Source organism: Schistocerca serialis, chromosome 5 (genome assembly GCF_023864345.2).
Source record: "Schistocerca serialis cubense isolate TAMUIC-IGC-003099 chromosome 5, iqSchSeri2.2, whole genome shotgun sequence".
Classification (NCBI taxonomy): domain Eukaryota; kingdom Metazoa; phylum Arthropoda; class Insecta; order Orthoptera; family Acrididae; genus Schistocerca; species Schistocerca serialis.
In genome coordinates this window covers 560,978,551-560,993,344 of record NC_064642.1, presented here as the reverse complement: position 1 = coordinate 560,993,344, position 14,794 = coordinate 560,978,551, and the positions used below count along the sequence as shown (strand labels likewise).

The 14,794-nt window shown below is 39.5% G+C and overlaps 1 protein-coding gene across 7 annotated transcripts in view; it reads left to right on the top strand.

Annotated features, from left to right (window-relative positions):
* LOC126480967 (myosin heavy chain 95F) overlaps positions 1-14,794 on the top strand; it is a 390,816-nt gene that overhangs the window by 331,210 nt on the left and 44,812 nt on the right. For all 7 annotated transcript variants that reach the window (XM_050104401.1, XM_050104400.1, XM_050104395.1 and 4 more), the window contains 3 exons: positions 1,335-1,459; positions 3,189-3,305; positions 12,124-12,344. In XM_050104401.1, coding sequence (XP_049960358.1) covers positions 1,335-1,459; positions 3,189-3,305; positions 12,124-12,344 — 463 coding nt within the window. The remainder of the gene's footprint in view (positions 1-1,334; positions 1,460-3,188; positions 3,306-12,123; positions 12,345-14,794) is intronic.

The following is a 14,794-nucleotide window of genomic DNA, read 5'->3' as shown; positions in this document are numbered from 1 at the left end:
TTAATGTAGGGTGATGTTTGTAAGTTGGTGGCTAGAAACTACAGGGACATTTCATGTCTAATTTTTTGAAAGTGACCCACTTGCCCTCTTGGATTTTGATGAATTTTTGTATATAGAGTACCTCATGTCTCAAACGAACTTTGATCAAGCTTTAATTTCTCCAGTGGAATACTTGTAGAGATAAAACCACTTGTTTGACACCATACCCTGACCACTTACCAACTTTGAGACCTTACCAACTTTAAGAACTAATATCTCTCTTGGTATTTTTTTAAGCATGGAACTTGGCTAGCTTGTACAACATTTTGCAGTCTATTTTATGGTAGTAACAATTATTATTTCTGTGTGTGCCATAAGTAGATAAATTGTATTACAGTTGGCCTAGTGTAAAGTTGACGATTTTTGTAAAATGGCTAAAAATAGGGTATTTTCAATCCCGTTTTGCACAAAAGTCTCTTTTAGAAATGTTTTAGAACCACTCTCATTAGAATGAATATGTTTTGAACATCCTAACACTGGCATACAGTGTCAAAAAGAGCACCAACCAGCTAAGTTTCATGTTTGAAAAAAAATACCAAGAGAGATATCAGGCCTCAAAGTTGGTGAAAGCTCAGTGTCGTACTGTATGTGGTCAGCGTATGGGGTCAAACATACGACTGTATCTCAACAAATATTCCACTGGAAAATCTAAACATAATCAAAGTTCATTTGGGATATGTGGTACTCTACATACGAAATTTCAGCAAAATCCAAGTGGATCGAGCAGGCAGCCCTAGACCACTTGACATGGAATGACCCCATCTGCTGCTGTTTGTCATGTCCTATGATTTATACACCAACAATGAAAACTGTTTTCACTACTAACATTTGAATTAGCTGGTCACAGGTAAAGCAGCAGAATATACCTGTGGTTTTGTAACTTCTCGAACAGGAACAAACTAAAAGGTTTAACCATCAATTGGTGCTTATGTACAGGTAAAGAGATAAATATTTCAAGTTTCCTTTCTGAGATCTAAAATTTAAGATTTCATTTTTAAATTATTAATGTTTAAGTGCTCTTTCTTACGTACAATCACATACCTTAAACTTAGTTTTAATGTGAAAGATTGTCCTGAAATTGGAACAATGTAGGTAAAAACAAAGGTTATCATATTCCTTCATCAATGAATGTCTGTGCTGAATGTGAATTCTTGTATGTTGTATCTGAAAATGAAATGCAGTTGAACAAAAGCCAGCCATCTAGTAACATAGATTAATGTATTTATAAGCCTTTATCGTACCAGTTTCCTACATAATCGAGATGTCCTGTACTGATTTATTGTCGACTGTTTCAGTGAAATATAAAATATTATATAGAAGACATTGCTTAATTGTAATACAGAAGAATGTTCGAATGTTTTTGGTTAAGAAGAAATATCAACCTAGAATAAAGGGACTCACCAAAATCAACAGGCTAAAGGTAAAACATTTTGATATGTAGACTATCATAGATTTATACAGTCTTTCAGATCATCTCCTGAACATGTTGCAAAAATATTTGCTGTTTGTTTCTACCATTACAGCTAACACGAATTAGGAGATAAAAATAGCAGCTGAATTGTGTAATAGAAAGACCAGCAGTTTTTGTAAAGCAGCTACCTTCTATATATGAAGTAATTCACATAATTATCATTGTGAGTGGATTACCACTCTTCATAATTGGTTGTTAATATACTTTTCAGAACTAGCATGTGGTGTTTCTCTTTCTGAGGTTTTTTTTTCCAGTAGCAGGTTCAATCCATTCTGAGAAAAGGCAGCTAACTCAGAAAAAATTGTTGCCATCTCATTTCCTTTGCTACTGTGTAAAACCTATCAAGTTTTTCTTTTGCTAACGTATAACAAAATTTGGTAAAAATAAAGGCCCACTGATGATACTGAACTGCAGTGAAACATGTCAGGGTATAGAAGTAAAGGAATAACTGTGTTTTGCTCAAGGCAGAATCCTTTCAAACACAAATTTATGTGTTTTTAATATTGATTAGAGTGACAACACATCTGTGCACTAACCTTTGACACACAAAGAGGGAACAACACTTGACAGCCTCATCTGACATGTCAACACTCATTACATTGCAGTAAAATTCTTCCTATGGGTATCCCATCAAATTCAGCACTTGACTGATTAGCATTTTGTTAGCATCTGAAACTGACAAACCTCTAGCTGACTCCTCATCAGTCCTATAATGTCTTAGTTAATAGAATTTTTACCCAATATTATTAATACTGGGTCTTCTTCTTACAGAAAGAATCTTCAAAGCTACATCTGTATCCTAGCCTGAATTGGAAGTACATACTCCCATCAAATTAATAACCTTCTGTTGCATCGTCTGTGGAAATGGGCCAAAATATGCATTTCCATTAGTATTTAATGTCACTGATGAGTTTATGAGAACGAGATATAGGATCCATTCACTTTTCAACAATATAAATTTGTTGTTTTCACTCCATTGCAATCCAAGTTTAGGATTTACAGATTTTGGGCCAGGACAGTAATAGGAAGCCTGAATGTTCTATGCTTTTACTATTGTTTAATATGGTTTTTGTTAATTTAACCTTCCATTAAATTAAAATAAAGATCAACAAGAATCAACTCCTCATGAAATGAAAAAATTAATGTATTAAATAATTGTCCATTAAAAATATAATAGCCTAATAAGACATTACCTGTGACTGCACTAGCTGCAGGAGTACGAACATTAGTGTAAGCAATTTTATAACACTACAAGCCTACATTAGCAGCTTCTGCCTGCTAATTCATAACTTCACTCATTACAGTCTTGATGACACTCTTTCTCAATGACATTTCTGAAACATGATTTGTAAATGAATGAATGAATGAGTGCATTCTAGATTAATCAACAGTAACTGAAGAGAATGACTGTATAGCCAATAACATGTGCTTGACCCATTTTTCTGCTGTTAATTTTGTTCCTGATTTCTCATTCTTTGCCTTCTGATGCATAATTCTTAATATCTTCATTTCTGCTCTTTTCTGTTATTATTTCTTCTTTTGCTGAAGAAATGCACTGTTCTTAATCATCACTTATCCGGTTAAGATTTCTACAAGTTCTTGTTTGCTATTTAATTTTTGCAATGATTTATAAGCCACTGTTTTCAACATGATATAAGCTGTTTCTGTCTCTTTTCAGGACAATCTTAGTAGGATGGAGAAAATTATTCCTCAGCTCAAAAAGGACAAAGAATCCAGTGCAGCAGAAGTAAAAAAACTCCACAGTGATATTGAGACAGCATTGAAAAAAATTAAGGTTGGTAGTATTTACAGGTGTATCAGTTGTGAAACATTCTGGTATTTGTCATTTATTGAGGCATGAAATATTTAATGTGGTCTCCTTCTCTCTGTGGGTATGAAGCGCCAATAGCAAGTAATTTTGTTGTGTAAGTCAGTGGGCAGGAGGGTGGGGATTGACACTAAATTACATCTTGCTGGTGTTTGTTAACAGCTGTATTTTGTGTTTTAAATGTAATCAGTGGACTGATTAGTTTGCAGACTGGGTTTGTTATGGTGCTGTTGATGAAGACAAATAAACACTACACAGTACACATAAAATTGCATATTAGGTTCTTTTAAATCATAAGGATGAATACAAATGAGACCAGTTAGACAAGTAGAAACCAAGAATACTAAGAAACAAGAAAAAAGAATGAAACCCAGCACACAAAGAAGGATCTACAATAGACTGGTGCAAGAATTGAAAAAGAGGCTGCATTGATGAAATCCAGATCAAGTGTACCAAACATTTTGTCCCTAAAACAAAGGAATAGTTTTCAGTTCAACTGTGAATGTCTGAATAAATTCGATATAGGGAACATCTAGAGGCAAGTCCATGTTATGGATGTATTGAACCTAGGTGAGCCTATAATTGATCCAAATGACTGTAGGTCAATATCTTTGCTGAGCTTCTGTACATAGTGATTGGATGATTGATTCTGAAGCAGTAATCAGTAGAAATAGAATCCCTCCTCATATAAAAAAAAAAAAATTCAGCCACAGAACTCACAAATCCAAATCCTCAATCTAATGCAACACTGGCCCTGTGAGAATGCCTAGAAAAGAACCTTACTGAAGCTGTGTTTGTACATCTGACTGCAGCTTAGGACACAATAAAGCAAACAGCTTTCATGAAGAAATCATACCACTCCATAAAAGCCTACAAAAAGACCAGAGGGTCAGCAAAGTCAGTGGAAACACCAAAAATATGTACTCCCACAGAATAGTGTGCTTTCACCTAACCTCTTTAATGTATTTACAAATAGCTGACAGATGTGGGTGCTATTGGGAAGTTTTCTTATGCTGACAATCTGATGTTTTCAGTACAAGAATATACACTGATCAGCCACAACATTATGACCACCTACCTAACAGCCAGTATGTACACCTTTGGCCAGATAACAATGGTGACTCGTCATGGTATAGAAGCAATGAGGCCTTGGTAGGGTGCTGGAGGAAGTTAGCACCACATCTGCATGCACAAGTCACCTAATTCCATTAAATTCTGGGAAGGGGGCGATGGGTTCTGATGCCACATTCAATCACATCCCAGATGTGTTCTACCGGGTTCAGATATGGTGAGTTGAGTGGCCAATACATCAATTGGAACTCACCACTCTGTTCCTTGAACCACTCCATCACACTCCTGGCCTTGTGTCATGGCATATTATCTTGCTGAAAAATGCCACTGCCATCGGGAAACATGATCGTCATGAATTGGTGTACATGTTCTGCACCAATCTCCAATACTCCATGGCCATCATGGTGCCTTGCATGAGCTCCACTGTATCCATGGATGACCATATAAGTGTTCCCTAGAGCTTAATAGAGCTGCCGCCAGCTTGTCTCCGTCCCACAGTAGAGGTGTCAAGGAGCTATTCCCCTGGAAGATGACAGATTTGTGCCCTCCCATTGGCATGACCTGTCAGAAGATGCAACGCTCTGCCACTGTGCCAATGTCCAGTACCGATGGTCACGTTCCCATTTCAGTCATAGTTGCCAATGTCTAGGTGTTAACATTGGCACATACATGGGTCATCAGCTGCAGAGGCTCATCGTTAGGAGTGTTTAGTGCATTGTGTTTTCAGACACACTTGTACTTTGCTCAGCATTAAAGTCTGATGTTAGTTGTGGCACAGTTTGCCGCCGGTCCCTGTCAGCCCAGCCTACGACATCCAACATCACTAATGAGGGGTGGCTGCCCAACCCCATGATGTCTGGACATGGTTTCACCACATGTTGAAGACATCAACCACAGTACTCCTCGAACACCCAACAAGTCATGCAGTTTCTGAAATGCTCATGTCGAGCCTCCAGGCAAGGCAGTATTCTGCTTTTATCTAGTATAGGTCTGTGCACACAGTATAGATGGAATAACCTTAAATATGACAAGTAGACTTATTACAGAGTATGTAACATCATTTCCACTGTAAATATACAACTTTATGCTGACATTCTCCTCCATAATACCAAAAAGTGCTGCACAGAATGAATAAATCAAGGTGTGAACATATGGATTTAATCCAGCTCCTTTGAGTGGAAATGAAATTTGGAGCTAGCTTCTTGAATACTTATGTTGACCTTATGTATGGGCTGATACTGGCAAAATTAATTCTGTGGAAGACAAGGAGGAGACGCCATAAATGGAGACACTGTTGCAAGTCCATGGACTTTGCAGAGGTCACTGAAAAGACTGCACACAGATGTTGTTTGATCCAAGAACAGTCCAAAATAATTCTCATTTTTAAACAATTTTTTCAAAAAAGAAGTTTAGAAATCCTTTTTTTATCAAAGTTATTTAATCTAACACCTTGACTGTCATTATGGACATTTTATAAAAGTCTCTGTGATTGCCTCTTGGTTTGCCTGATAATCTCTGTGAACTTTTTCTTGATATTTTTGAGGTTGGTTGCATTTTATTCTGTTTTGTGTGTTTGAAATTTTAACCATGCATGATGTCTTTCTTCATGAATTTTGTCATATTCTGAGTTCCACCAGACATGTCTTTTATGTGGGTTCAGTGGGTCTAAATTTTCTGCTTGTTGCCTGAGAATTTGAACCAGTTCTTCTAAATTATCTGTCAGTTTTATGTTTTGTGTGACTTCACTATATTTATCATTTCTATTTAATTGGTGGGGATCGAAGTTCCTCTTTTGTTTATTGCATTTTGGATTCTTTTTTAGTGGTGTGAGCTTAATTTTGATTTTGACAATGTAATGTCTGAACCTGTATCTACCCCTCTTAATATTTTAACATTGTAGATTTCTCTGTGAAAGAATTTGTCCATAAATACATGATACAGCTGCCATTCTCCTTTTCTCCAATTAGGATGTTTCCAAGTTTTAAGTTTGTTTGGCCTCATTTTGAAGTATGTGGACTTTGAGTAATTATATCACACAGAATAATCACAAACAAACACAAACATACACACAAAATTCAAGCTTTCGCAACAAACTGTTGCCTCATCAGGAAAGAGGGAAGGAGAGGGAAAGACAAAAGGATGTGGGTTTTAAGGGAGAGGGTAAGGAGTCATTCCAATCCCGGGAGCGGAAAGACTTACCTTATGGGGAAAAAAGGACGGGTATACACTCGCACACACACACATATCCATCCACACATATACAGACACAAGCAGACATATTGGTCTTTAAATATGTCTGCTTGTGTCTGCATATGTGTAGATGGATATGTGTGTGTGTGCGCGAGTGTATACCCGTCCTTTTTTCCCCATAAGGTAAGTCTTTCCGCTCCCGGGATTGGAATGACTCCTTACCCTCTCCCTTAAAACCCACATCCTTTCGTCTTTCCCTCTCCTTCCCTCTTTCCTGAGAGGCAACAGTTTGTTGCGAAAGCTTGAATTTTGTGTGTATGTTTGTGTTTGTTTGTGTGTCTATCGACGTGCCAGCGCTTTCGTTTGGTAAGTCACATCATCTTTGTTTTTAGTTATATTTTTCCCACGTGGAATGTTTCCCTCTATTAATTCATATCTTACATATATATAGTTATAATAGAGGGAAACATTCCACGTAGGAAAAATATATCTAAAAACAAAGATGATGTGTCTTACCAAATGAAAGTGCTGGCAGGTCGACAGACACACAAACAAACACAAAAATACACACAAAATTCAAGCTTTCACAACAAACTGTTGCCTCATCAGGAAAGAGGGAAGGAGAGGGAAAGACGAAAGGATGTGGGTTTTAAGGGAGAGGGTAAGCAGTCATTGCAATCCCGTGAGCGGAAAGACTTACCTTAGGGGGAAAAAAAGGATGGGTATACACTCGCACAACACACATATCCATCCACACATATACAGACACAAGCAGACATATTTAAAGACAAAGAGTTTGGGCAGAGATGTCAGTCGAGGCTGAAGTGCAGAGGCAAAGATGTTGTTGAATGACAGGTGAGGTATGAGTGGTGGCAACTTGAAATTGGCGGAGATTGAGGCCTGGTGGATAACGGGAAGAGAGGATATATTGAAGAGCAAGTTCCCATCTCCGGAGTTCGGATAGGTTGGTGTTAGTGGGAAGTATCCAGATAACCCGGACGGTGTAACACTGTGCCAAGATGTGCTGGCTGTGCACCAAAGCATGTTTAGCCACAGGGTGATCCTCATTACCAACAAACACTGTCTGCCTGTGTCCATTCATGCGAATGGACAGTTTGTTGCTGGTCATTCCCACATAGAATGCGTCACAGTGGAGGCAGGTCAGTTGGTAGATCACGTGGGTGCTTTCACATGTGGCTCTGCCTTTGATCGTGTACACCTTCCGGATTACGGGACTGGAGTAGGTGGTGGTGGGAGGGTGCATGGGACAGGTTTTACACCGGGGGCGGTTACAAGGGTAGGAGCCAGAGGGTAGGGAAGGTGGTTTGAGGATTTCATAGGGATGAACTAAGAGGTTACAAAGGTTAGGTGGATGGCGGAAAGACACTCTTGGTGGAGTGGGGAGGATTTCATGAAGGATGGATCTCATTTCAGGGCAGGATTTGAGGAAGTCGTATCCCTGCTGGAGAGCCACATTCAGGATCTGATCCAGTCCCGGAAAGTATCTTGTCACAAGTGGGGCACTTTTGTGGTTCTTCTGTGGGAGGTTCTGGGTTTGAGAGGATGAGGAAGTGGCTCTGGTTATTTGCTTCTGTACCAGGTCGAGAGGGTAGTTGCGGGATGCGAAAGCTGTTGTCAGGTTGTTGGTGTAATGCTTCAGGGATTCCGGACTGGAGCAGATTCGTTTGCCACGAAGACCTAGGCTGTAGGGAAGGGACCGTTTGATGTGGAATGGGTGGCAGCTGTCGTAATGGAGGTACTGTTGCTTGTTGGTGGGTTTGATGTGGACGGACGTGTGAAGCTGGCCATTGGACAGGTGGAGGTCAACATCAAGGAAAGCGGCATGGGATTTGGAGTAGGACCAGGTGAATCTGATGGAACCAAAGGAGTTGAGGTTGGAGAGGAAATTCTGGAGTTCTCCTTCACTGTGAGTCCAGATCATGAAGATGTCATCAATAAATCTGTACCAAACTTTGGGTTGGCAGGCCTGGGTAACCAAGAAGGCATCCTCTAAGCGACCCATGAATAGGTTGGCGTATGAAGGGGCCATCCTGGTACCCATGGCTGTTCGCTTTAATTGTTGGTATGTCTGGCGTTCAAAAGTGAAGAAGTTGTGGGTCAGGATGAAGCTGGCTAAGGTAATGAGGAAAGAGGTTTTAGGCAGGGTGGCAGGTGATCGGAGTGAAAGGAAGTGCTCCATCGCAGCGAGGCCCTGGACGTGCGGGATATTTGTGTATAAGGAAGTGGCATCAATGGTTACAAGGATGGTTTCTGGGGGTAATGGATTGGGTAAGGATTCCAGGCGTTCGAGAAAGTGGTTGGTGTCTTTGATGAAGGATGGGAGACTGCACGTAATGGGTTGAAAGTGTTGATCTACGTAGGCAGAGATATGTTCTGTGGGGGCTTGGTAACCAGCTACAATGGGGCGGCCGGGATGATTGGGTTTGTGAATTTTAGGAAGAAGGTAGAAGGTAGGGGTGCGGGGTGTCGGTGGGGTCAGGAAGTTGATGGAGTCAGGTGAAAGGTTTTGTAGGGGGCCTAAGGTTCTGAGGATTCCTTGAAGCTCCGCCTGGACATCAGGAATGGGATTACCGTGGCAAACTTTGTATGTGGTGTTGTCTGAAAGCTGACGCAGTCCCTCAGCCACATACTCCTGACGATCAAGTACCATGGTCGTGGAACCCTTGTCCACCGGAAGAATGAAGATGGACCGGTCAGCCTTCAGATCACGGATAGCCTGGGCTTCAGCAGTGGTGATGTTGGGAGTAGGATTAAGGTTTTTTAAGAAGGATTGAGAGGCAAGGCTGGAAGTCAGAAATTCCTGGAAGGTTTGGAGAGGGTGATTTTGAGGAAGAGGAGGTGGGTCCCGCTGTGACGGAGGACGTAACTGTTCCAGGCAGGGCTCAATTTGGATAGTGTCTTGGGGAGTTAGATCATTAGGGGTAGGATTAGGATCATTTATCTTCGTGCCAAAGTGATACTTCCAGCAGAGAGTACGAGTGTAGGACAGTAAATCTTTGACGAGGGCTGTTTGGTTGAATCTGGGAGTGGGGCTGAAGGTGAGGCCTTTGGATAGGACAGAGGTTTCGGATTGGGAGAGAGGTTTGGAGGAAAGGTTAACTACTGAATTAGGGTGTTGTGGTGCCAGATTGTGTTGATTGGAATTTTGAGGTTTTGGAGGGAGTGGAGCTGGAAGTGGGAGACTGAGTAGATGGGAGAGACTGGGTTTGTGTGCAATGAGAGGTGGTTGAGGTTTGCTGGAAAGGTTGTGAAGGGTGAGTGAGTTGCCTTTCTGGAGGTGGGAAACCAGGAGATTGCATAGTTTTTTGAAGTGAAGGGTGGCATGCTGTTCTAATTTGCGGTTGGCCTGTAGGAGGATGCTCTGAATAGCCAGTGTGGATGTGGGAGAGGAAAGATTGAGGACTTTTATTAAGGATAGGAGTTGACGGGTGTGTTCATTGGCTGAGTTGATGTGTAGGTGAAGTATTAGGTGGGTGAGGGCAATGGATTGTTCAATTTGGAACTGGTATAGGGACTGATGGAAAGAAGGGTTGCAGCCAGAGATGGGAACTTTAAGTGTGAGGCCTTTGGGGGTTATGCCAAATGTCAGACAAGCCTGAGAAAATAAAATATGTGAGCGTAATCTGGCTAGGGTGAAGGCATGTTTGCGGAGGGAATGTAAATAAAACTTAATGGGGTCGTTGTGGGGGTGTTGTGAGGGTGACATGGTATTACACTTTCCACCTTCTAATACCATGTCATCTACTCAGTCTCCCACTTCCAGCTCCACTCCCTCCAAAACCTCAAAATTCCAATCAACACAATCTGGCACCACAACACCCTAATTCAGTATTTAACCTTTCCTCCAAACCTCTCTCCCAAGGCAGTGGCAAACCACCTCCACTAGGACCTTGCCCAGTAGGTTGTGCAGGTCTCCTGGATTGTCCCCTATGCTCCTTGGATTATGGGACCTCATCATCAGCAATTCCCATTGACCTAGAATTGTGAAATTTTGCAGAGAACAAGGTTTCACAGCACAAGTAAAGGAAAAAATCCAAAAATTGTTAATTTGTAATTAAATCACACAAAAGATTTCTTTTTTCATTTGTTATCCAAAGTAAAACTTAAAATCAAAACTTTCTCAGAAATTTTGGAATCCCTGGGACCAATATCTTGCCGGTATCAATGTTGATAACAGGCAAATATTGTCGAGATTCTTGATTCCCAGGATGGAAGAGCTGTCTGTATACATAATTAAATGTGCATAGAACCTTCAGAGTGCATGTTGTACTCACATCTGGCCAATTTTTTAACTAATAAATAGATTGGTTGATGAGGAAGTTTTGTAGACCCAGGAGATAGGTGCAAGGTTGCCTGACTGCAGTGCCAGGCCGGTATGAGCTGCCACTACCCAGAAGTCATCGTGAGCTGCCACCAACATCCTGACTGAACTAAGATGCAGCGTGTATTGATTAAGAAGCTGATAAGAGCAGATTTCTTGGTACAGAGTTAATGTTTAAGGGACGTGAAGGAAAAATGCAGTAAAAGGTCACACAGGGAATGTGACTCACGCTGGACTGGTGCTTGAGTCGGGCAGCCAGCAAGTGGCCATAGCTCCTGTCAAACTGGTACTGCAGTTGGGCAGACTGGGTTGTATGGTAGCTCACAGCTCCCATTATTGCCATGAGGTGTCGCTCCAGAAGTGAACAGGTGACATTCAGTCTCCAGAGAACTTTCCTTCCTTGAAGAGTTCCTAAGATGTATGAAAATGGTGATATTCAGTTAGCTAACATTGTTGTCTGAATTTTAATCATAACTTTATTCAGCGGCCCATAAACAAAATTACTGCTATGTGAGACAAGTTGTCTGACTGTAGATACTTAGTGCTATCCACACCAAGCTGGGGAAGGTTGTTTTGATTATTTGTTGATGCCTCAGGCTGTGGCCTATGAACTGTGCCCTCCTTTTTGTCAAATTGTACCAGAAATTTCTTCTCTCCATGACACAACTCATTGCCTTTTCGTTAGCTATTGCATCTACCTATCTACCCCCAACCTTATTCAGTAGCACCAAATTTCAAAAGCTTCAGTTTTTTTTGTGCATACTGTTTATTTTCCATGTTCCACTTTCATACAAGGCTACACTCTGGACAAACACTTTCAGAAAAGAAGTAATAACACTTAAATGTACAAGAAATGTAAAAGCTTCTCAATTCCGTAAACACTTTTCTTACTAATGCCAATCTTCATTTTATGCTCTCTCTAAATCAGTCATCATCAGTCATTTTGCTGCCAATATAGCAAACTCATCCTCGGTTTACCGAATGAATTTCATGGTGAAATGTTTTAAAGGGAATTTATTGTTCAAAAATTTTAAAAAACTTTGACTAAGCAACTTTCATTTAGAGTAACATGTGAGGAAACATGTATGCAGGTAAGAACTATTTTTACAACACAAGTAAACTGGTATAACTAAATAGCAAATCACAATTCTATTATTACTTTGAAATATGCTCCTGTTCCAGACTGATGACTCAATCACTACAGCCCAGGTGGACAGTCTACACCTTCAGCTGATGAATCGAATAAATGAGCAAATGAGCCAATTACAGACAAAACTGCAACAGCAAAAGAATGCAGAAGAACAAGAACGATTGCGCAAGATTCAAGAAGAAATGGAGAGAGAAAGAAAGCGCAAGGAGGAAGAAGAAAGAAAGAAAAGAGAAGAGGAGGAAAATAGAAGGAAGTGAGTAACAACATTTCTTAAAGTGAATGCACAAAAAAGTATTACATTTCACGTTAAAGTACCTCCTATAATGAAGGAAAACTCACATAAAGATGAAGGGAATACAAGAGTGAACGAAAAATCTTTGTTTCAGAATATCTCAACAAGCAAAGTTTTTACCTGTTGGTACTGCATGTGATTGTTGTGAGAAAAAATTCTGTGATTATTAGTAAGATTATGCAGTTATGTCTAATTTAATACTATTAGAAAGAAGTTGCATAAATATTCAGTCAGATCTTGAAAATATTTCAAGGTGGTGCGAAGATTGACAGCTTGCTTTAAATGTTCAAAAATGTAAAATTGTGCACTTCATAAAATGAAAATACATAGTATCCTATGACTAAAATAGCACTGACTCACGTTTGGAATCAGCCAATTCATATAAATGCATGGATGTAACAATTTGTAGGGATATGAAATGGCTTGATAGGTTCAGTCGTGGGTAAAGCAGGTGGTAGAATTCAGTTTATTGCCAGAATACCGGAGAAGTACAGTCAGTCTACAAAGGAGATTGCTTACAAATCACTCCTGCAACTGGTTCTAGAATATCACTCAAGTGTATGGGATCCATAAGAAATAGGACTAACAAGGGGTGTTGAATGTATACAGAGAAAGGCAACATGAATGGTCACAGGTTTATTTAGTCTGTGGAAGAGTATCAAAGAAATACTGAAGGATCTGAACTGGAAGATCTTGAAGATAGACATAAACTATCTCAAGAAAGTCTATTAATGATGTTTCAAGAATTGGCTTTAAATGATGACTCTAGGAATATCCTACAGTCCCCTAGATATCACGTAAATAGGTATCGTGACGATAAGATTAGAATAATTACTGTACACACAGGGGCATCCAAACAATTATTCTTCATGCGCTCCATATGTGAATGTAACAGGAAGAAACCCTCTGTCATGCACCTCATGGTGGTTTTCAGAGTGTAGATGTAGATGTAGAGAAGTATGTGATGAATTTTGGATTGGTTTGTACTCGTTTTCTATTACTACCCATGTGGTATCAGTTTCCTGTTTTTCGCTCTCTTCTTCTTCTTCTTCTTCTTCTTCTTCTTCCTCCTCCTCTTCGTTCTCCTCCTCCTCCTCCTCCTCCTCCTCCTTCTATGTGCTCTTTTGTTTGCACCTTTCCACCATATTGGCTTTCTGACTATATTGATGTTCCACCAGTGTTTTCTTGAAGAATCACTAAACTTTTGTGTGGTATTAAAACTTGCAAATGTTATTGTATGCTGAATATAGTCCCACACACAGCTGTTAAGAGCTGTGATTTGGCGAAAAGCATATTAAAGAAATATTTGAAATTATGAATCACAAATCTGACTCTGTGTAATAGATAAAAACACACAGTCTAATAATTACATGATGTGCTGATGTTCTGACAGCTTTGAATAACAATTAGCATGTTAAATAAAACGTGGTCTGAGTTTATTTCTCGCAGATCTTCACACCAACACAAAAACATGGGAATAAAATTGCAAATTGAAACAGCTTTGAGGCACATTTGTTTGTTGTCCACTCGTGATAATAACAATTTGATACTGTTACTTTTATCTGTTGATACAGTTTTTAACCTACCAAAAAAAGTTTGATTTTTGTTGTGTCTATTAACGATGTTTCAAGAATTGGCTTTAAATGATGACTCTAGGAATGTCCTACCGTCCCCTACATATCAAGTACATAGGGACCGTTTTTATCCCCCGAAAACTTACACATTTCTCTTAATGAAAATTTTACAAATTGATTTGTTGTGCAATAAGTATTTTCACTGAGTTTTATTATTCCTTTCGTACAGGGTAATATACATACATGTGAAATGAGTCAAAGTATAATCATCAAAGTGAAGCAGGTCATGGAAACTGATTTAATACTTTACTGCCATTGAACTAATATAAATTATTTGTAATTGCCCAAGCAAATGTAAAGCAGTAGAATAAACAGAAAAGTCACTTTTTTAGGAGGTATTGGGAGCTGGTGCTCTTCCATGATGTTAATGGCTGTTGTTTATCTCTCTTGTGAACGTTGCTATATCTACATGGTCACATTGATATTTATCATACAATGGTAACTATCCATGAGCTGTTATGGTAGAGCTCTAATTACGATAAAAATTGCTACTTGTCATGTAGCTAACAGTAGTCTTGAATCAAGATAGTCAGATAATTTGTAAGGGGAATAGCTAATGAGATATGTTGTTGATTTTATTCTGAATATATTGGACTCCTAAATTCTTGTTTTATGTTGAAGGGACCTTGTTGAACACCTTTCCACCAGAATACCAAACCTACTCTGAATCATAGGAAAGGAAATAAATACTACAACCAATATTTTTCTCTATTGTGGATTATGGTTATGTAAACCACAATTTAAGTGAAACTGTTTATTATTATTGTTATTATTATC